The following is a 20,559-nucleotide window of genomic DNA, read 5'->3' as shown; positions in this document are numbered from 1 at the left end:
GGCCGAGAGAGACAGGGAGGGGGCCGAGAGAGACAGGGAGGGGGCCGAGAGAGACAGGGAGGGGGCCGAGAGAGACAGGGAGGGGGCGGAGAGAGACAGGGAGTGGGGTGAGAGAGACAGAGAGGGGGGGCGAGAGAGACAGGGAGGGGGTGCAAGAGAGACAGGGAGGGGGCAAGAGAGACAGGGAGGGGGCAAGAGAGACAGGGAGGGGGCAAGAGAATCAGGGAGGGGGCAAGAGAATCAGGGAGGGGGGGGCGAGAAAGACAGGGAGGGGGGGCGAGAGAGACAGGGAGGGGGGGCGAGAGAGACAGGGAGGGGGCAAGAGAGACAGGGAGGGGGCAAGAGAGACAGGGAGGGGGCAAGAGAGACAGGGAGGGGGCAAGAGAGACAGGGAGGAGGGGCGAGAGGGACAGAGAGGTGGGTCAAGAGGGAGAGGGGGTGCGAGAGAGACAGGGAGGGGGAGGTGAGAGAGAGGGAGGGGTGTGAGAGAGAGAGGGAGGGAGGGGGATGAGAGAGAGGGATGGGGCGAGGGGGGAGCGAGAAAGAGGGAGGGAGAGAGAGACAGGGGGGCGAGGCGGGTGAGAGAGAGGTGGACGGGGGTGAGAGAGAGAGAGGGTGGCAAGCAAGAGGGAGGGGGGCGAGAGGGGGGGCGAGAGAGAGGGGTGGGCGAGGGGGGGCGAGAGAGACAGGGAGGGGGGCGAGAGAGACAGGGAGGGAGGCGAGAGAGACAGGGAGGGAGCGAGAGAGACAGGGAGGGAGCGAGAGAGACAGGGAGGGGGGGGCAAGAGAGACAGGGAGGGGGGGGGCAAGAGAGACAGGGAGGGGGGGGGCAAGAGAGACAGGGAGGGGGGGGCAAGAGAGACAGGGAGGGGGGGGCAAGAGAGACAGGGAGGGGGGGCAAGAGAGACAGGGAGGGGGGGGCAAGAGAGACAGGGAGGGGGGGGCAAGAGAGACAGGGAGGGGGGGGCAAGAGAGACAGGGAGGGGGGGGCAAGAGAGACAGGGAGGGGGGGGCAAGAGAGACAGGGAGGGGGGGGCAAGAGAGACAGGGAGGGGGGGGCAAGAGAGACAGGGAGGGGGGGGGCAAGAGAGACAGGGAGGGGGGGGCAAGAGAGACAGGGAGGGGGGGGCAAGAGAGACAGGGAGGGGGGGGCAAGAGAGACAGGGAGGGGGGGCAAGAGAGACAGGGAGGGGGGGGCAAGAGAGACAGGGAGGGGGGGGCAAGAGAGACAGGGAGGGGGCAAGAGAGACAGGGAGGGGGCAAGAGAGACAGGGAGGGGGCAAGAGAGACAGGGAGGGGGCAAGAGAGACGGGGAGGGGGCAAGAGAGACGGGGAGGGGGCAAGAGAGACGGGGAGGGGGCAAGAGAGACGGGGAGGGGGCAAGAGAGACGGGGAGGGGGCAAGAGAGACGGGGAGGGGGCAAGAGAGACGGGGAGGGGGCAAGAGAGACGGGGAGGGGGCAAGAGAGACGGGGAGGGGGCAAGAGAGACGGGGAGGGGGCAAGAGAGACAGGGAGGGAAGCGCCAGAGAGACAGGGAGGAGGGGCCAGAGAGACGGTGGGGAGGGAGCGAGAGAGACAGGGAGGGGAGGCGAGAGAGACAGGGAGGGGAGGCGAGAGAGACAGGGAGGGGGGGGTGAGAGAGACAGGGAGGGGCGGGTGAGAGAGACAGGGAGGGGCGGGTGAGAGAGACAGGGAGGGGGGGGTGAGAGAGACAGGGAGGGGGGGGTGAGAGAGACAGGGAGGGGAGGCGAGAGAGACAGGGAGGGGCGGGTGAGAGAGACAGGGAGGGGCGGGTGAGAGAGACAGGGAGGGGCGGGTGAGAGAGACAGGGAGGGGCGGGTGAGAGAGACAGGGAGGGGCGGGTGAGAGAGACAGGGAGGGGGCAAGAGAGACGGGGGGGAGCGAGAGAGACAGGGAGGGGGGTGAGAGAGACAGGGAGGGGCGGGTGAGAGAGACAGGGAGGGGCGGGTGAGAGAGACAGGGAGGGGGGGGCGAGAGAGACAGGGAGGGGGGCGAGAGAGACGGGGTGGGAGGCGAGAGAGACAGGGAGGGGGGCGAGAGAGACGGGGTGGGAGGCGAGAGAGACAGGGAGGGGGTGAGAGAGACAGGGAGGGGGGGGTGAGAGAGACAGGGAGGGAGTGAGAGAGACAGGGAGGGAGTGAGAGAGACAGGGAGGGGGCAAGAGAGACAGGGAGGGGGCAAGAGAGACAGGGAGGGGGCAAGAGAGACAGGGAGGGGGCAAGAGAGACAGGGAGGGGGCAAGAGAGACAGGGAGGGGGCAAGAGAGACAGGGAGGGGGCAAGAGAGACAGGGAGGGGGCAAGAGAGACAGGGAGGGGGCAAGAGAGACAGGGAGGGGGCAAGAGAGACAGGGAGGGGGCAAGAGAGACAGGGAGGGGGCAAGAGAGACAGGGAGGGGGCAAGAGAGACAGGGAGGGGGCAAGAGAGACAGGGAGGGGGCAAGAGAGACAGGGAGGGGGGGCGAGAGAGACAGGGAGGGGGGGCGAGAGAGACGGGGTGGGAGCGAGAGAGACAGGGAGGGGGGGGCGAGAGAGACAGGGAGGGGGCGAGAGAGACGGGGTGGGAGCGAGAGAGACAGGGAGGGGGGGGTGAGAGAGACAGGGAGGGGGGGTGAGAGAGACAGGGAGGGGGGGTGAGAGAGACAGGGAGGGAGTGAGAGAGACAGGGAGGGAGTGAGAGAGACAGGGAGGGGGCGAGAGAGACAGGGAGGGAGCGAGAGAGACAGGGAGGGAGCGAGAGAGACAGGGAGGGAGCGAGAGAGACGGGGGGGGGGCGAGAGAGACAGGGAGGGAGTGAGAGAGACAGGGAGGGGGCGAGAGAGACAGGGAGGGGGCGAGAGAGACAGGGAGGGAGCGAGAGAGACGGGGAGGGGGGGGCGAGAGAGACAGGGAGGGAGCGAGAGAGACGGGGGGGGGGGGCGAGAGAGACAGGGAGGGGGCGAGAGAGACGGGGGGGGGGGCGAGAGAGACAGGGAGGATGCGAGAGAAACAGGGAGGGGGGGCCAGAGAGACAGGGAGGACGCGAGAGAAACAGGGAGGGAGCGAGAGAGACAGGGAGGGGGCGAGAGAGACAGGGAGGGGGGGCGAGAGAGACAGGGAGGGGGGGGGCGAGAGAGACAGGGAGGGGGGGGGCGAGAGAGACAGGGAGGGGGGGGGCGAGAGAGACAGGGAGGGGGGGCCAGAGAGACAGGGAGGGGGGGCCAGAGAGACAGGGAGGGGGGGCCAGAGAGACAGGGAGGGGGGGCCAGAGAGACAGGGAGGGGGGGCCAGAGAGACAGGGAGGACGCGAGAGAAACAGGGAGGGGGGTCGAGAGAGAGAGGGGGGGTCAAGAGTGGGGGGGCAAGAGAGACAGGAATGGGGGGAGCGAGTGAGACAGGAACGGGGGGGGTGAGAGAGACAGGGAGGAGGGGGCGAGAGTGACAGGGAGGGGGGGCAAGAGAGACAGGGAGGGGGCGAGAGTGACAGGGAGGGGGCGAGAGTGACAGGGAGGGGGCGAGAGTGACAGGGAGGAGGGGCAAGAGAGACAGGGAGGGGGCGAGAGTGACAGGGAGGGGGGGCAAGAGAGACAGGGAGGAGGGGCGAGAGTGACAGGGAGGAGGGGCGAGAGTGACAGGGAGGAGGGGCGAGAGTGACAGGGAGGGGGCGAGAGTGACAGGGAGGGGGCGAGAGTGACAGGGAGGCAGGGGGCGAGAGAGGGAGGGGGCGAGAGGGGGGGGCAAGAGAGAGGGAGGGAGGGAGAGAGAGGGAGGGTGTGAGGGGGGGCTAGAGAGAGAGAGAGTGATGGGGGGGCGAGAGAGTGGGAGGGCTTGAGAGAGAGGGGGGGGCGAGAGAGAGGGAGGGGGCGAGAGGGAGGTGGAGTGAGAGGGAGGGAGGAGGGGTTGAGAGGGAGGCGAGAGAGTGGGAGGGGGCGCTAGAGGGGTGGGGTGAGAGAGAGGGTGAGGCAGAGAGAGAGGGGTAGAGAGAGAGGGGGTGAGAGAGAGGGGGGCGAGAAAGGGGGGCGAGAGGGTGAGGCAAGAGAGAGGGGTAGAGAGGGAGGGGGTGAGAGAGAGGGAGGGGGTGAGAGAGGCAGGAGCGAGAGAGAGGGGCGAGAGAGAGAGGGGGTGCGAGAGAGGGGGACGGCGAGAGAGAGAGATGGGGGGGCGAGAGGGAGAGGGAGGGGGCGAGATAGAGAGAAGGGGTTGCGAGAGGGTGAGGCAAGAGAGAGAGGGATAGAGAGGGAGGGGGTGAGAGTGGGGGGGTGCGAGAGAGTGGGAGGGGGCACTAGAGGGAGAGGGTGAGAGAGAGAGAGGGGGGGTGAGAGAAAGGGAGGGGGCGAGAGAGGCAGGAGCGAGAGAGAGGGTCGAGAGAGAGGTGGGGGGGGCGAGAGGGTGAGGCAAGAGAGAGAGGGGGAGAGAGGGAGGGGCTGAGGGGGGGGCGAGAGAGGGAGGGGGAGAGAGGGAGGGGGTGAGGGGGGGCGAGAGAGGGAGGGGGAGAGAGGGAGGGGGTAAGGGGAGGGGGTGAGGGGAGGGGCGAGAGAGGGAGGGGGAGAGAGGGAGGGGGTAAGGGGAGGGGGTGAGGGGAGGGGCGAGAGAGGGTGAGGCAAGAGAGAGAGGGGGAGAGAGGGAGGGAGGGAGAGGGAGGGAGGGAGGTGAGAGAGAGGGAGGGAGGTGAGAGAGAGGGAGGGAGGTGAGAGAGAGGGAGGGAGAGGGAGGGAGGAGGGTGAGTGAGACAGGGAGGGGGGCTGAGAGATACAGGGTGGTGGGGGCGAGAGAGACATGGGGGGGCGAGAAAGGGAGGGGGGACGAGAGAGAAGGGGGGTCGGGGGGGGCAAGAGAGACGGGGCGGGCAAGAGAGACAGGAATGGGGGGGGCAAGAGAGAGACAGGGAGGGGGCGAGAGTGATAGTGATGGGGGCGAGAGAGACAGGGAGGCGGGGGGGCGAGAGGGAGGGGGCAAGAGAGAGGGAGGGAGGGTGAGAGGGGGGGCTAGAGAGAGAGAGAGAGTGATGGGGGGGCGAGAGAGTGGGAGGGCTTGAGAGAGAGAGAGAGAGGGAGAGGAGGGGCGAGAGAGAGGGAGGGCCGAGAGAGAGAGAGAAGGAGAGGAGGGGCGAGAGAGAGGGAGGGCCGAGAGAGAGAGAGAGGGAGAGGAGGGGCGAGAGAGAGGGAGGGGCGAGAGAGAGGGAGGGCCGAGAGAGAGAGAGAGGGAGAGGAGGGGCGAGAGAGAGGGAGGGCCGAGAGAGAGAGAGAGGGAGAGGAGGGGCGAGAGAGAGGGAGGGGCGAGAGAGAGGGAGGGCCGAGAGAGAGAGAGAGAAGGAGAGGAGGGGCGAGAGAGAGGGAGGGCCGAGAGAGAGAGAGAGGGAGAGGAGGGGCGAGAGAGAGGGAGGGCCGAGAGAGAGAGAGAGAATGATGGGGCGAGAGAGAGGGAGGTGGAGTGAGAGAGAGGGAGGTGGAGTGAGAGAGAGGGAGGTGGAGTGAGAGAGAGGGAGGTGGAGTGAGAGAGAGGGAGGTGGAGTGAGAGAGAGGGAGGTGGAGTGAGAGAGAGGGAGGGGAGTGCGAAAGAGGGAGGGGCGGTGAGAGAGAGAGGGAGGTGGAGTGAGAGAGAGGGAGGTGGAGTGAGAGAGAGGGAGGTGGAGTGAGAGAGAGGGAGGTGGAGTGAGAGAGAGGGAGGGGAGTGCGAAAGAGGGAGGGGCGGTGAGAGAGAGAGGGAGGTGGGCGTGAGAGGGAGGGAGGAGGGGTCGAGAGGGAGGCGAGAGAGTGGGAGGGGGCACTAGACGGGTGGGATGAGAGAGAGGGAGGGGGGGCGAGGGAGAGGGTGAGAGAGGCAGGAGCGAGAGAGAGGGTCGAGAGAGAGGTGGGGGGGAGAGAGGGGGGTGATGAGATAGGGAGATGAGGGGCGAGAGGGTGTGGGATGGGGCGAGAGAGAGAGATGGGGGGGCAAGAGAGAGAGAGAGGGAGGGGGCGAGAGAGCGAGGGAGGGGGCGAGAGAGCGAGGGAGGGGGCGAGAGAGCGAGGGAGGGGGCGAGAGAGCGAGGGAGGGGGCGAGAGAGCGAGGGAGGGGGCGAGAGAGAGAGGGAGGGGGGTGAGAGAGAGAGGGAGGGGGTGAGAGAGAGCCGGGGGGGCGAGAGAGAGCCGGGGGGGCGAGAGAGAGAGGGAGGGGGGTGAGAGAGAGAGGGAGGGGGCGAGAGAGAGCCGGGGGGGCGAGAGAGAGAGGGAGGGGGGTGAGAGAGAGAGGGAGGGGGCGAGAGAGAGCCGGGGGGGCGAGAGGGTGAGGCAAGAGAGAGAGGGGGAGGGGGGGGGGGTGAGAGAGAGAGGGAGCGGGCGAGAGAGAGAGGGCGGGGGGTGAGAGAGAGAGGGAGGGGGGTGAGAGAGGGAGGGAGGGGGGTGAGAGAGGGAGGGAGGGGGGTGAGAGAGGGAGGGGGTGAGAGAGAGATGGGGGGGCGAGAGGGTGAGGCAAGAGAGAGAGGGGGAGAGAGGGGGGGGTGAGAGAGAGAGGGAGGGGGGTGAGAGAGAGAGGGAGGGGGGTGAGAGAGAGATGGGGGTGCGAGAGGGTGAGGCAGGAGAGAGAGGGGTAGAGAGGGAGCGGGCGAGAGAGAGTGGGAGGGGGCGAGAGAGAGCCGGGGGGGCGAGAGGGTGAGGCAAGAGAGAGGGGGGGAGAGAGGGGGGGCTGAGAGAGAAGGGGGGCGAGAGAGAGAGGGAAGGGGGCGAGAGAGAGAGAGGGAAGGGGGCGAGAGAGAGAGGGGGAAGGGGGCGAGAGAGAGAGAGGGAAGGGGGCGAGAGAGAGAGAGGGAAGGGGGCGAGAGAGAGAGAGATGGAAGGGGGCGAGAGAGAGGGAAGGGGGCGAGAGAGGGGGGGTGAGAGAGAGAGAGAGGGAGGGGGGTGAGAGAGAGAGAGAGAGGGGGGTGAGAGAGAGAGAGAGGGGGTGAGAGAGAGGGAGGAAGGGTTGAGAGAGAGAGGGAGGAAGGGGTTGAGAGAGAGAGAGAGGGAGGGGGGTGAGAGAGAGGAGAGGGAGGGGGGTGAGAGAGAGGGAGGGAGGGTGGTGAGAGAGAGGGAGGGAGGGGGTGAGAGAGAGGGAGGGAGGGGGGTGAGAGAGAGAGAGAGGGAGGGGGGTGAGAGAGAGGGAGGGAGGGTGGTGAGAGAGAGGGAGGGAGGGGGTGAGAAAGAGGGAGGGAGGGGGTGAGAAAGAGGGAGGGAGGGGGTGAGAAAGAGGGAGGGAGGGGGTGAGAAGAGGGAGGGAGGGGATGAGAGAGAGGGAGGGAGGGGGTGAGAGAGAGGGAGGGAGGGGGTGAGAGAGAGGGAGGGAGGGGGTGAGAGAGAGGGAGGGAGGGGGTGAGAGAGAGGGAGGGAGGGGGTGAGAGAGAGGGAGGGAGGGGGTGAGAGAGAGGGAGGGAGGGGGTGAGAGAGAGGGAGGGAGGGGATGAGAGAGAGGGAGGGAGGGGATGAGAGAGAGGGAGGGAGGGGATGAGAGAGAGGGAGGGAGGGTGGTGAGAGAGAGGGAGGGAGGGGGTGAGAGAGAGGGAGGGAGGGGATGAGAGAGAGGGAGGGATGGTGTGCGACAGAGTGGGGGGGGGCGAGAGAGAGAGGGTGGGGGCAAGAGAGAGACAGTGATGGGGGCGAGAGAGACAGGGAGGCGGGGGGGCGAGAGGGAGGGGGCAAGAGAGAGGGAGGGAGGGTGAGAGGGGGGGCTAGAGAGAGAGAGAGAGTGATGGGGGGGCGAGAGAGTGGGAGGGCTTGAGAGAGAGAGAGAGAGGGAGAGGAGGGGCGAGAGAGAGGGAGGGCCGAGAGAGAGAGAGAAGGAGAGGAGGGGCGAGAGAGAGGGAGGGCCGAGAGAGAGAGAGAGGGAGAGGAGGGGCGAGAGAGAGGGAGGGGCGAGAGAGAGGGAGGGCCGAGAGAGAGAGAGAGGGAGAGGAGGGGCGAGAGAGAGGGAGGGCCGAGAGAGAGAGAGAGGGAGAGGAGGGGCGAGAGAGAGGGAGGGCCGAGAGAGAGAGAGAGAATGATGGGGCGAGAGAGAGGGAGGTGGAGTGAGAGAGAGGGAGGTGGAGTGAGAGAGAGGGAGGTGGAGTGAGAGAGAGGGAGGTGGAGTGAGAGAGAGGGAGGGGAGTGCGAAAGAGGGAGGGGCGGTGAGCGTGAGAGGGAGGGAGGAGGGGTCGAGAGGGAGGCGAGAGAGTGGGAGGGGGCACTAGACGGGTGGGATGAGAGAGAGGGAGGGGGGGCGAGGGAGAGGGTGAGAGAGGCAGGAGTGAGAGGGTCGAGAGAGAGGTGGGGGGGAGAGAGCGGGGTGGGTGAGAGAGAGGGGGGTGATGAGATAGGGAGATGAGGGGCGAGAGGGTGTGGGATGGGGCGAGAGAGAGAGATGGGGGGGCAAGAGAGAGAGAGAGGGAGGGGGCGAGAGAGCGAGGGAGGGGGCGAGACAGAGAGGGAGGGGGGTGAGAGAGAGGGAGGGGGCGAGAGCGAGGGAGGGGGCGGGCGAGAGAGAGAGGGAGGGGGTGAGAGAGAGAGGGAGGGGGTGAGAGAGAGAGGGAGGGGGCGAGAGAGAGGGAGGGGGCGAGTGAGAGATGGGGGTGCGAGAGGGTGAGGCAGGAGAGAGAGGGGTAGAGAGGGAGGGGGCGAGAGAGGCGGGAGCGAGAGAGAGGGGCGAGAGAGAGGTGGGGGGGGGCGAGAAAGGAGTGGGTGAGAGAGAGGGAGTGGGGGCGAGAGAGAGGGAGCGGGCGAGAGAGAGTGGGAGGGGGCGAGAGAGGTGGGGGGGGCGAGAGAGAGGTGGGGGGGCGAGAAAGGGGTGGGTGAGAGAGGGAGTGGGGGCGAGAGAGAGAGGGAGCGGGAGAGGAAGGGGGGAGCAAGGGGGGAGCAAGGCGGGGAGTGTCGAGGTGGGGGGATGAGTGAGGACAAGGGAAGGGGAGGGAGGGGGTTGAGGGTGGGGGATGAGGGAGGTGGTGTGTGAGGGAGGGGGTGAGAGGAGCAAGGGGGGGGCGAGATGGGGGTTGAGGGAGGGGCGAGTGAGGAGGGGGAGTGAGTGAGAGAGGCTGGCAGAGGTGGGGGAATGAGGGAGGTGGGCAAGGGAGGAGGTTGCGAGTGAGGAGGGGTGAGTGCGAGAGGCTGGCAGAGGTGGGGGGGGAACGAGGGGGCGGGGAGTGGGTGAGGGCCGAGGGGGGCAAGGGCGGGGGGATGAGGGATGGGGGCGAGGGAGGAGGTTGCGAGGCAGGAGGGGGTTGAGTGAGAGAGGCTGGCAGAGGTGGGGCAGATTGTGAGATGGGGACGGAGGTGAAGAGCAACACCCGACATTTCTAGTCTCGTCGGGAGGGGGAACGGAGAAAGGAGGGAGAGGGGGAACGGAGAAAGGAGGGAGAGGGGGAACGGAGAAAGGAGGGAGGGGGGGAACGGAGAAAGGAGGGAGGGGGGGAACGGAGAAAGGAGGGAGGGGGGAGACCCCCAGACCCTCGGCTCACTCCTCATCATCGGCCTCTTGGGGTCAGAGGAGAACGGTCAAGCGAAAGTTATAACCGAGAGGTCAAAGGTGAAAAGGAGCTCTCTTTCCTCCACGACCCCTGGACCCCCCCCCCACCCCCCCTGTCCCTGCACCCCCCCACCCCCCCGTCCCTGCCCCCCCCACCCCCCCCTGTCCCTGCCCCCCCCCCACCCCCCCGTCCCTGCCCCCCCCCCACACCCCCCCGTCCCTGCCCCCCCCCACACCCCCCTGTCCCTGCCCCCCACACCCCCTGTCCCTGCCCACCACACCCCCTGTCCCTGACCCCACCCCCCCTGTCCCTGACCCCCACACCCTGTCCCTGACCCCACCCCCCCTGTCCCTGCCCCCCACACCCTGTCCCTGACCCCCCCACACCCCCTGTCCCTGACCCCCACACCCCCTGTCCCTGCCCCTGCCCCCCACACCCCCTGTCCCTGCCCCCCACACCCTGTCCCTGACCCACCCACAACCCCTGTCCCTGCCCCCCACACCCCCTGTCCCTGACCCCCCACACCCCCCTGTCCCTGCCCCTGCCCCTGCCCCCCACACCCCCTGTCCCCCACACCCCCTGTCCCTGACCCCCACACCCCCTGTCCCTGACCCCCACACCCCCTGTCCCTGCCCCTGCCCCTGCCCCCCACACCCCCTGTCCCTGACCCCCACACCCCCTGTCCCTGCCCCTGCCCCCCACACCCCCTGTCCCTGCCCCCCCACACCCCCTGTCCCTGACCCCCACACCCCCTGTCCCTGCCCCTGCCCCTGCCCCCCCACACCCCCTGTCCCTGACCCCCACACCCCCTGTCCCTGCCCCTGCCCCTGCCCCCCACACCCCCTGTCCCTGACCCCCACACCCCCTGTCCCTGACCCTGCCCCCCACACCCCCTGTCCCTGACCCCCACACCCCCTGTCCCTGCCCCTGCCCCCCACACCCCCTGTCCCTGACCCCCACACCCCCTGTCCCTGACCCCCACACCCCCTGTCCCTGCCCCTGCCCCTGCCCCCCACACCCCCTGTCCCTGACCCCACACCCCCTGTCCCTGCCCCTGCCCCTGCCCCCCACACCCCCTGTCCCTGCCCCCCACACCCCGCTCCACCATCTACATTAAGGGTGCCTTCCGGACCGCGACTCCCGAGCCGGTGGCTCATTCCCGCTTCCAATCCCTCGCCTTCAGTTTTTAACTCTGTGTCCCTCCCCTCGCCGCACGCAGGAGAAAACTCCGCCAAAATCCGCTCACTCTCAACTCCTCCGTCCACCCTGCCGTCGCCACGGCAACCGGCTCTCCCCACCCCCTCCCCCGCCCACGTCCCACCGCACCCCCACCCCCACCACCCACCCACTCCCGCCTCGAGTGCACAACAGAGGCCTGGGTTAACACCATGAGGCCTAACTCCAGAGAAAAGTAACCAGGGCAACCACCAAGGGCCTTGTCAAACATGGCTTAAAAAGGAGGAGGGGGGGAATAGGGTGGGGGAGTAGAGAGGGGGGGGGGGTTGGGGGGGGGGGGGGGGGGGAGGGGGATCGGTGGGGTAGGCGGCTGAAGAGACAACGCTGAGGCCACAGCCCCTCCTCCCCACTCCCCAACACCACCCCCCCACCCCCCCCACCACCACCACCAACCCAACCCAACCCAAACCCCTTTCAAGATTGACGAAACAAAGCAGGGGCTGCGGCCCAGGGCCCGACAAAAGGATCCAAGGCTTTCTCAGGCAGAACGCATTCCAGCATCTTCTCGTCCCAGACAGCCCTTTGTCCCAGCTTCATCCCACCATCCCCCACCCCCGCCGACAGCTCCTTTCCCGGGATAGTGGGGGCTGGTGGCGGTTGGGGGGGGTGGGATTCATCTGAAGGCACCGGGCCTCTGGCCATTTCTCTCACGCTCCTTGGACACGGGAGGGGTGGGAGGTGGGGGGCGCTGGTGGTGGTCCGTTGTGGGGGGGCTGCAGGGGGGGGGGGAGAGCTGGGTTTTGGGTCGGACCCCCCCCCCACCCCCACCCCCACTCCCACTCCCACTCCGACACTGGGAGACAGCCCAAGGCGTCTCCCGGGAGCAGCCACCGAATCGAGGTTTGAGGAGGGGGTGAGGGCAGGGGGGTCAACAAGTTCGGTCACAGCGAGAGTCTGCAAAGTGAAGTCTTAAAGGAAGAGAGAGAAGAGGGAAGAGAGGAGAGGCGAGAGAGAGAGAGAGAGAGAGTAGCGAGGGCTGCGAAGGGAACTCCATAGCTCAGGGCCTCAGGCAGCTGAAGGCACAGCCGCCAATGGTGGAGCGAATGAAACCAGAGGGTGCGCATGGGGGCCAGGGCTGGAAGAGTGCAGAGATAGGGAGGGTTGTAGGGGCTGGAAGAGTGCAGAGATAGGGAGGGTTGTAGGGGCTGGAAGAGTGCAGAGATAGGGAGGGTTGTAGGGGCTGGAAGAGTGCAGAGATAGGGAGGGTTGTAGGGGCTGGAAGAGTGCAGAGATAGGGAGGGTTGTAGGGGCTGGAAGAGTGCAGAGATAGGGAGGGTTGTAGGGGCTGGAAGAGTGCAGAGATAGGGAGGGTTGTAGGGGCTGGAAGAGTGCAGAGATAGGGAGGGTTGTAGGGGCTGGAGGAGGTTACAGAGATAGGGAGGGTTGTAGGGGCTGGAGGAGTGCAGAGATAGGGAGGGTTGTAGGGGCTGGAGGAGGTTACAGAGAAAGGGAAGGCTGTAGGGGAAGGAGGAGGTTACAGAGATAGGGAGGGTTGTAGGGGAAGGAGGAGGTTACAGAGATAGGGAGGGTTGTAGGGGCTGGAGGAGGTTACAGAGATAGGGAGGGTTGTAGGAACTGGAGGAAGTTACAGAGACAGGGAGGGTTGTAGGGGCTGGAGGAGGTTACAGAGATAGGGAGAGTTGTAGGGGCTGGAGGAGGTTACAGAGATAGGGAGGGTTGTAGGGGCTGGAGGAGTGCAGAGATAGGGAGGGTTGTAGGGGCTGGAGGAGGTTACAGAGATAGGGAGGGTTGTAGGGGCTGGAGGAGGTTACAGAGAAAGGGAGGGTTGTAGGAACTGGAGGAAGTTACAGAGACAGGGAGGGTTGTAGGGGCTGGAGGAGGTTACAGAGATAGGGAGAGTTGTAGGGGCTGGAGGAGGTTACAGAGATAGGGAGGGTTGTAGGGGCTGGAGGAGTGCAGAGATAGGGAGGGTTGTAGGGGCTGGAGGAGGTTACAGAGATAGGGAGGGTTGTAGGGGCTGGAGGAGGTTACAGAGAAAGGGAGGGCTGTAGGGGATGGAGGAGGTTACAGAGATAGGGAGGGTTGTAGGGGAAGGAGGAGGTTACAGAGATAGGGAGGGTTGTAGGGGCTGGAGGAGGTTACAGAGATAGGGAGGGTTGTAGGGGCTGGAGGAGGTTACAGAGATAGGGAGGGTTGTAGGGGCTGGAGGAGGTTACAGAGATAAGGAGGGTTGTAGGGGCTGGAGGAGGTTACAGAGAAAGGGAGGGTTGCAGGGGCTGGAGGAGGTTACAGAGATAGGGAGTGTTGTAGGGGCTGGAGGAGGTTACAGAGATAGGGAGAGTTGTAGGGGCTGGAGGAGGTTACAGAGATAGGGAGAGTTGTAGGGGCTGGAGGAGGTTACAGAGATAGGGAGGGTTGTAGGGGCTGGAGGAGGTTATAGAGATAGGGAGGGATGTAGGGGCTGGAGGAGGTTACAGAGAAAGGGAGGGTTGTAGGGGCTGGAGGAGGTTACAGAGATAGGGAGGGTTGTAGGGGCTGGAGGAGGTTACAGAGATAGGGAGGGTTGTAGGGGCTGGAGGAGGTTACAGAGATAGGGAGGGTTGTAGGGGCTGGAGGAGGTTACAGAGATAGGGAGGGTTGTAGGGGCTGGAGGAGGTTACAGAGATAATGAGGGATGAGACCATGGAAGGATTCAGAGGGAAGGATGAGAATTTGAATATAAGAAATGGCGGTGATGGTGGATCTGGGGCCAGTGTTGGTCAGCGAGCACACAGGGCGATGGGCGTTAGAGGCAACGAGTTTCGGAGAGGGATCAATGCCAGGAACGCAATGGAACAAACCGGGTCTGGTCTGAATGTAACAAGGGCACGAGTGAGGGTTTCTGCAGTCGATGAGCTGACACGGGGAGAGATGTTGGCGAGATGGAAATTGCTGTTTCTATCGGTGGGGGGGGGGGGGCGGGAGTTGTGGGAATCGGGGGCAAATCAGACGTCTGGTCCTGATCGCTGTTCAATGGCTCCCGGGTTCGAGAGGGGAGAAATCAGCCAGGGCGAGAAGCATCCCCTCATTTACCCCCACCTTCCCCGCACCACCCCCCCTCCCTCCGCCCTGCCTCGCAGTTTCTGCACCTCACTCGAACCTCCCCTTCACCCTCTCTGCTCTTCTCCAGTCTCTCCACGCAAACCGAACTCCGACGAAGGGTTTGCGATGGAATAAATAAGTAGGCCGGGATTTTCTGCCTCCCCCACCACCCCCCCCCACCCCCAAACCACCCAACTCCCCCACCCCGGACCTCATGACCTGCCCCTCCCCTCAGCTCCGCAGTGGGAGGGGCAGGAAGATCCCGCCCGGAGGGACGTTCGCTCTGAGCGGTGGGATACAGGTCATCGCAGCCTGGGAGACGCTCCCCGAAACCGATCGACGGGCGCTTCCAAAGAAGCAAATCGGGTTAATGCGAGGAGGGGGTCCGAATTTTCTGGGCTGTAGGAGGGAGGGTGAGGGGAGAGGGAGAGAGAGAGAGAGGGAGATGAGGTGAGGGGCCAATCGGACAGAACCTTTCCAAGAGTCCACACGAACACGACGGGCCGAACAGCCTCCTCCTGTGCTGTGCCATTCTGAAAACTCCACGCCCGTCCCCTGGCCCTCCCACAGCAAAGTTACGGCAAGGAAAGAGGCCATTCGGCCCGTCGCGTCCATGCTGGCCAGGAAAAGAGACGATAAAGCTGGCCCGGCTCCTCATTTCAACCCCGCTTTCCGGGGCCTGGTCCGTATCCCTGCAGGTTCCAGCGCTTCAGCTGCAGATCCAGCTTCCTTTCCAATGAGCTGAGCGCTTCAGCCTCAATCGCCAACTTAGGCCGTGAATTCCAGACACCCACCCACTGCCCTCTGGGTGGAAAAGTTTTTCCTCGTGTCCCCTCTAAACCTTATACCAATCACCTTAAACCTACGCCCCCTGGTAATTGACCCCCTCTCAGCTATGGGGAAACAAGTCTTCACTCTCCACCCTATCTAGGCCCCTCATGATTTCGTCCACCCCAATGAGGTTCCCCCAACCCCCCACCCACACCCCCCCGCCACCCCCCACCACCGTCAGCCTCCTCTGTTCCAAGGAAAACGACCCCTGGCCTATCCAATCCTTCCTCGTAGCTGCAATTTTCCAGCCCTCCCTTGTAGACGTCCCCTGCACTCTTCTCCGTGGCAACTGTGTCCTTCCTGTCCCGTGTTGGCCAAAGCTGGACACAAAATTCCAGCTGCGGCCTACCCAGCGTTTTTATAGCATCATGGCCCTGCTTCTGGGCTCGATACCTCGTCCGATGAAGGAGAGCCTCCCTTGCGCCCTTGTCCTGCCACCTTCAGGGACTGAAACCAACTCAAATTTGCCCAGGGCCATGGTGAATCTCCCATTGCTTACCCGGAGGCGATGAGGGCCCGGGATTGGGCGATGGCCAGCTGCTGCAGGCCCGGCGTGTTGGCGTCGTTCGGAGTCGCCGCCTTGGCCACCGCGGAGGAGGAGGAGGAGGACGAAGAGGAGGAGGAGGAGGAGGAGGAGGAGGAGGTCAGGGCTCGGGCCTTGCCCAGGGCCTGGGGCTGCGAGCCGGCCACCTGGGGCCTAGCGGGGAGGCTTTGAGACGAGGGCGGAGGGGGCCGAGGCGGGTTGTTGTTGCCGCCGGTCTGGGCGAGGGGGCGGCCAGGGGACAGCTGGGGAGGCCCTCCTCCTCCTCCTCCTCCTCCGCCGCCGCCTCCTCCTGTCGGGTAGGCCCCGTTGCCGGGGGCGACGGGCGAGGCCTTGACGCTGGCGACCAGCAGGCACTGCTGGCAGCCGCAGGGAGAGCTGGCCGGGGGCACCGGCGGCCAGGGGCGGGCCTTGGGCGCGGCGGGGGGAGGGGCAGGGGGCTGCAGGCCGCAGGTTCCGGGCCCCACGATCGGGTAGGCCGCGTCCAGCCGCCAGTGCAGCCTGCGGCGGCGGTGGGTGCGCCGGTTGATCTGGCACATGCCGCCAAAGTCCACCACGTAGCAGAAGCCGGCGGGGGTCAGGTCAATCCAGGGGCTGTGGTTGTCGTGGGCGCTCTGGATGGTCACCGAGAGGTCCATGTCGTAGGGCGTCCAGGCGCCGTTGTCGTTCTCCCACTCCCACACGATGCCCTTCCCCGGGGCGGACGAGGGGTCGTACAGGTTCCGCCTGACGGGCCGAAGGGTCCCTGCAGCACAAGACAAGCATTAAATAGTGACACAGCACTGGCTATGTGACCACAGCAGGCATCACACTCAACTTCTCAACTATTCTTATACAGGGTCATCAACAGGAACCGGGGGGGGCGGGGATTACAGTGTATATCTCCCTCTACACTGTCCCCATCAAACACTCCCAGGACTGGTACAGCACGGGGTTAGATACAGAGTAACGCTCCCTCTACACTGTCCCCGTCAGACACTCCCAGGACAGGTACAGCACGTGGTTAGATACAGAGTAAAGCTCCCTCTACACTGTCCCCATCAAACACTCCCAGGACAGGTACAGCACAGGGTTAGATACAGAGTAAAGCTGCCTCTACACTGTCCCCATCAAACACTCCCTCTGTCTCTCCTCTCCCTCTCTCTCTGACTCACTCTCTCTCTCTCCCTCCCTGACTCTCTCTCCCTCTCTCCAACTCTCCCTCTCTCTCTGACTCTATCTCTCCGACTCTCTCTCTCTCCCTGACTCTCTCTCTCTCTCCCTGACTCTCTCTCTCTCTCCCTGACTCTCTCTCTCTCCCTGACTCTCTCTCTCTCTCTCCCTGACTCTCTCTCTCTCCCTGACTCTCTCTCTCTCCCTCTCCCTGACTCACTCTCTCCCTCTCTCTCCCTGACTCTCTCTCTCTCCCTCTCTCTCCCTGACTCTCTCTCTCTCCCTCTCTCTCCCTGACTCTCTCTCCCTCTCTCTCCCTGACTCTCTCTCTCTCCCTCTCTCTCCCTGACTCTCCCTCCCTGACTCTCTCTCTCTCCCTCTCTCTCCCTGACTCTCTCTCTCTCCCTCTCTCTCCCTGACTCTCTCTCTCTCCCTCTCTCTCCCTGACTCCCTCTCTCCCTCTCTCTCCCTGACTCTCCCTCTCCCTCTCTCTCCCTGACTCTCTCTCTCCCTCTCTCTCCCTGACTCTCTCTCTCCCTCTCTCTCCCTGACTCTCCCTCTCCCTCTCTCTCCCTGACTCTCTCTCCCTGACTCTCTCTCTCCCTGACTCTCTCTCCCTGACTCTCTCTCTCCCTCTCTCTCCCTGACTCTCCCTCTCCCTCTCTCTCCCTGACTCTCTCTCTCCCTCTCTCTCCCTGACTCTCCCTCTCTCTCCCTGACTCTCTCTCTCTCCCTCTCTCTCCCTGACTCTCTCTCTCTCTCCCTCTCTCTCCCTGACTCTCTCTCTCTCCCTCTCTCTCCCTGACTCTCTCTCTCTCCCTCTCTCTCCCTGACTCTCTCTCTCCCTCTCTCTCCCTGACTCTCCCTCTCCCTCTCTCTCCCTGACTCTCTCTCTCCCTCTCTCTCGCTGACTCTCTCTCCCTCCCTTCCCCCCACGCTGTACCATCTCTGCTGTCTGTACAGATGACTTGCTGCCTCTGGTGATTGCTGTTCGTACAAAGCCTATTCCATCTCTTTTCAGACTCCTGATGTATTCCCTACCCACACCCCCACCCGCTCCCCCTCCCCCTCCCCCTCAGCGAGACCGTGGGAATATCGAGGATGTGTTATTCCCACCGTCCCAACACTCCCCAGCCTTTCTTTCAGACGCAGCAACGGTCAAGGGAGGGGACCGTGGGCCTTCATCTCCCAAATTGTGCCCCTCTCCCCCCTGTACCAGCCTCCACCAAGCTAAGAGAGCCATTCATACAGCCTCTGTTGGAACGACAGTCTCCCTCTCAGAGTAGCTCCCTCTGCCCTGCCCTCCAGCATTAAACCTTTGCCAAATAGTCATTCACCTCACATGTGGCTTTTTGTTGTTTATTTATTGCCCATCCCTAATTGCCCAATGAGAAGGTGGTGGGTGAGCTGCCTTCTTGAACTGCTGCAGTCACTGTGGTGTAGATACACCCACAGCGCTGTTAGGGAGGGAGTTCCAGGATTTTGACCCAGCGACAGTGAAGGATACCCACACACACATACAGACACACACACACACACACAAACACACGTACACACACACACACACACACAAACACACAAAGACACACATACACACACAGACACATACATACACATACACACACACACACATATAACCAGACATACCCACACACAACCAGACACAGACAAACGTATACACACACCCAGACACACACCCGCACAACCAGACACACCCATACACGCATCCACATGGACCCACACAGCCACACACAACCAGACACACACCTAAACACAACTAGACACACCCAGGCACCCACCGCACACCCACACACACCCACACACAACCAGACAGAGATACACGTATACACACAACCAGGCACCCACTTGCACACCCACCCTCACAACCAGGCACCCACTCGCACAACCAGACACCCATTCGCACAACCAGACACCCACTCGCACAACCAGACACCCACTCGCACAACCAGACACCCACTCGCACAACCAGACACACCCACACACACAACCAAACACACCCACACACAACCAGACACCCACTCGCACAACCAGACACACCCACCTGCACAACCAGACACACACACACACACACAACCAGACACCACTCGCAGAACCAGAAATCCCACACACACAACCTGACACACGCACTCGCACAATCAAACACTCCCACACACAACCAGACACTCCCATGCACAACCAGACACTCCCATGCACAACCAGACACTCCCATGCACACAACCAGACACCCACTTGCACACAACCAGACACCCACTCGGACACAACCAGACACCCACTTGCACAACCAGACACACCCATTCACACAACCAGACACACCCACTCGCACAACCAGATACACCCACTCGCACAACCAGACACACCCACTCGCACACAATCAGGCACATCCACTCGCACAACCAGACATACCCCCACGCACAAACAGACACACCCACTCGCACAACCAGACACACCCACTCGCACACAATCAGGCACACCCACTCGCACAACCAGACACACCCACTCGCACAACCAGACACACCCCCACGCACAACCAGACACACCCCCACGCACAACCAGACACACCCCCACGCACAACCAGACACACCCACTCGTACACAATCAGGCACACCCACTCAGACAACCAGACACACCCCCACGCACAACCAGACACACCCCCACGCACAACCAGACACACCCCCACGCACAACCAGACACACCCACTCGCACAACCAGACATACCCCCACGCACAACCAGACACACCCCCACGCACAACCAGACACACCCGCACGCACAACCAGACACACCCCCACGCACAATAAGACACAGCCCCACGCACAACCAGACACACCCCCACGCACAACCAGACACACCCCCACGCACAAGCAGAAACACCCCCACGCACAAGCAGACATACCCCCACGCACAAGCAGACACACCCCCACGCACAACCAGACACACCCCCACGCACAACCAGACACACCCCCACGCACAACCAGACACACCCCCACGCACAACCAGAGACACCCCCACGCACAACCAGACACACCCCCACGCACAAGCAGAAACACCCCCACGCACAAGCAGAAACACCCCCACGCACAACCAGACACACCCCCACACACCAGAAACACCCCCACACACAAGCAGAAACACCCCCACGCACCAGAAAGACCCCCAAGCACAACCAGGCTCACAAAGCAACAATGGCTTCGGTGATGAATTTGGGGAAGCCGGGGCTGGACTGCTCAGAGAAGAAAGTCCGAGAGGAGGTTGGATCGAAGTTTTCAAAATCACGTGGAACCCCAGCAGAGGAGACAGCGATAAATTGTTCCCATTGGTGCAGGGACTGAGAATCCAGAGGACATCGATGTGATAAACTGTTCCCATTGGTGCAGCGACTGAGAATCCAGAGGACATCGATGCGATAAACTGTTCCCTTTGGTGGACGGACAGAGAATCCAGAGGACAGCGATGTGATAAACTGTTCCCATTGGTGGAGGGACTGAGAATGCAGAGGACATCGATGTGATAAACTGTTCCCAATGGTGCAGGGACTGAGAATCCAGAGGACATCGATGTGATAAACTGTTCCCATTGATGCAGGGACTGAAAATCCAAAGGACATCGATGTGATAAACTGTTCCCATTGGTGCAGCGACTGAGAATCCAGAGGACATCGATGAGATAAACTGTTCCCATGGGTGCAGGGACTGAGAATCCAGACGACATCCATGCGATAAACTGTTCCCATTGGTGGAGGGAATAAAAATCCAGAGGACATCGTTGCGATAAACTGTTCCCATTGGTGCAGGTACTGAGAATCCAGAGGACATCGATGTGATAAACTGTTCCCATTGGTGCAGAGACTGAGAATCCAGAGGACATCGATGTGATAAACTGTTCCCATTGGTGCAGGGACTGAGAATCCAGAGGACATCGATGTGATAAACTGTTCCCATTGGTGCAGGGACTGAGAATCCAGAGGACATCGATGCGATAAACTGCTCCCATTGGTGGAGGTGCTGAAAATCCAGAGGACATCGATGCGATAAACTGTTCCCATTGGTACAGGGACTGAGAATCCAGAGGACATCAATGAGATAAACTGTTCCCATTGGTGCAGAGAGTGAGAATCCAGAGGACATCGATGTGATAAATTGTTCCCATTGTTGGAAGGACTGAGAATCCAGAGGACATCGATGTGATACACTGTTCCCATTGGTGCAGAAAGTGAGAATCCAGTGGACATCGATGTGATAATCTGTTCCCATTGATGCAAGGACTGAGAATCCAGAGGACATCGATGTGATAA

General features: G+C 63.2%; 1 protein-coding gene across 1 annotated transcript in view; it reads right to left on the bottom strand.

Moving 5' to 3' along the window:
• The window catches only part of LOC121269348 (E3 ubiquitin-protein ligase DTX4-like), a 149,992-nt gene that overhangs the window by 57,820 nt on the left and 71,613 nt on the right, over positions 1-20,559 (bottom strand). The window contains exons 2-5 of the mRNA XM_041173900.1: positions 15,565-15,842; positions 15,214-15,246; positions 15,056-15,135; positions 10,793-10,828 (exon numbers count right to left, since the gene is read on the bottom strand). Coding sequence (XP_041029834.1) covers positions 10,793-10,828; positions 15,056-15,135; positions 15,214-15,246; positions 15,565-15,842 — 427 coding nt within the window. The remainder of the gene's footprint in view (positions 1-10,792; positions 10,829-15,055; positions 15,136-15,213; positions 15,247-15,564; positions 15,843-20,559) is intronic.

The sequence above is a fragment of the Carcharodon carcharias genome, chromosome 24 (assembly GCF_017639515.1).
Source record: "Carcharodon carcharias isolate sCarCar2 chromosome 24, sCarCar2.pri, whole genome shotgun sequence".
Taxonomy (NCBI): domain Eukaryota; kingdom Metazoa; phylum Chordata; class Chondrichthyes; order Lamniformes; family Lamnidae; genus Carcharodon; species Carcharodon carcharias.
Note: the sequence above shows the minus strand (reverse complement) of the source record. Positions and strands in the feature narration are given on the sequence as shown.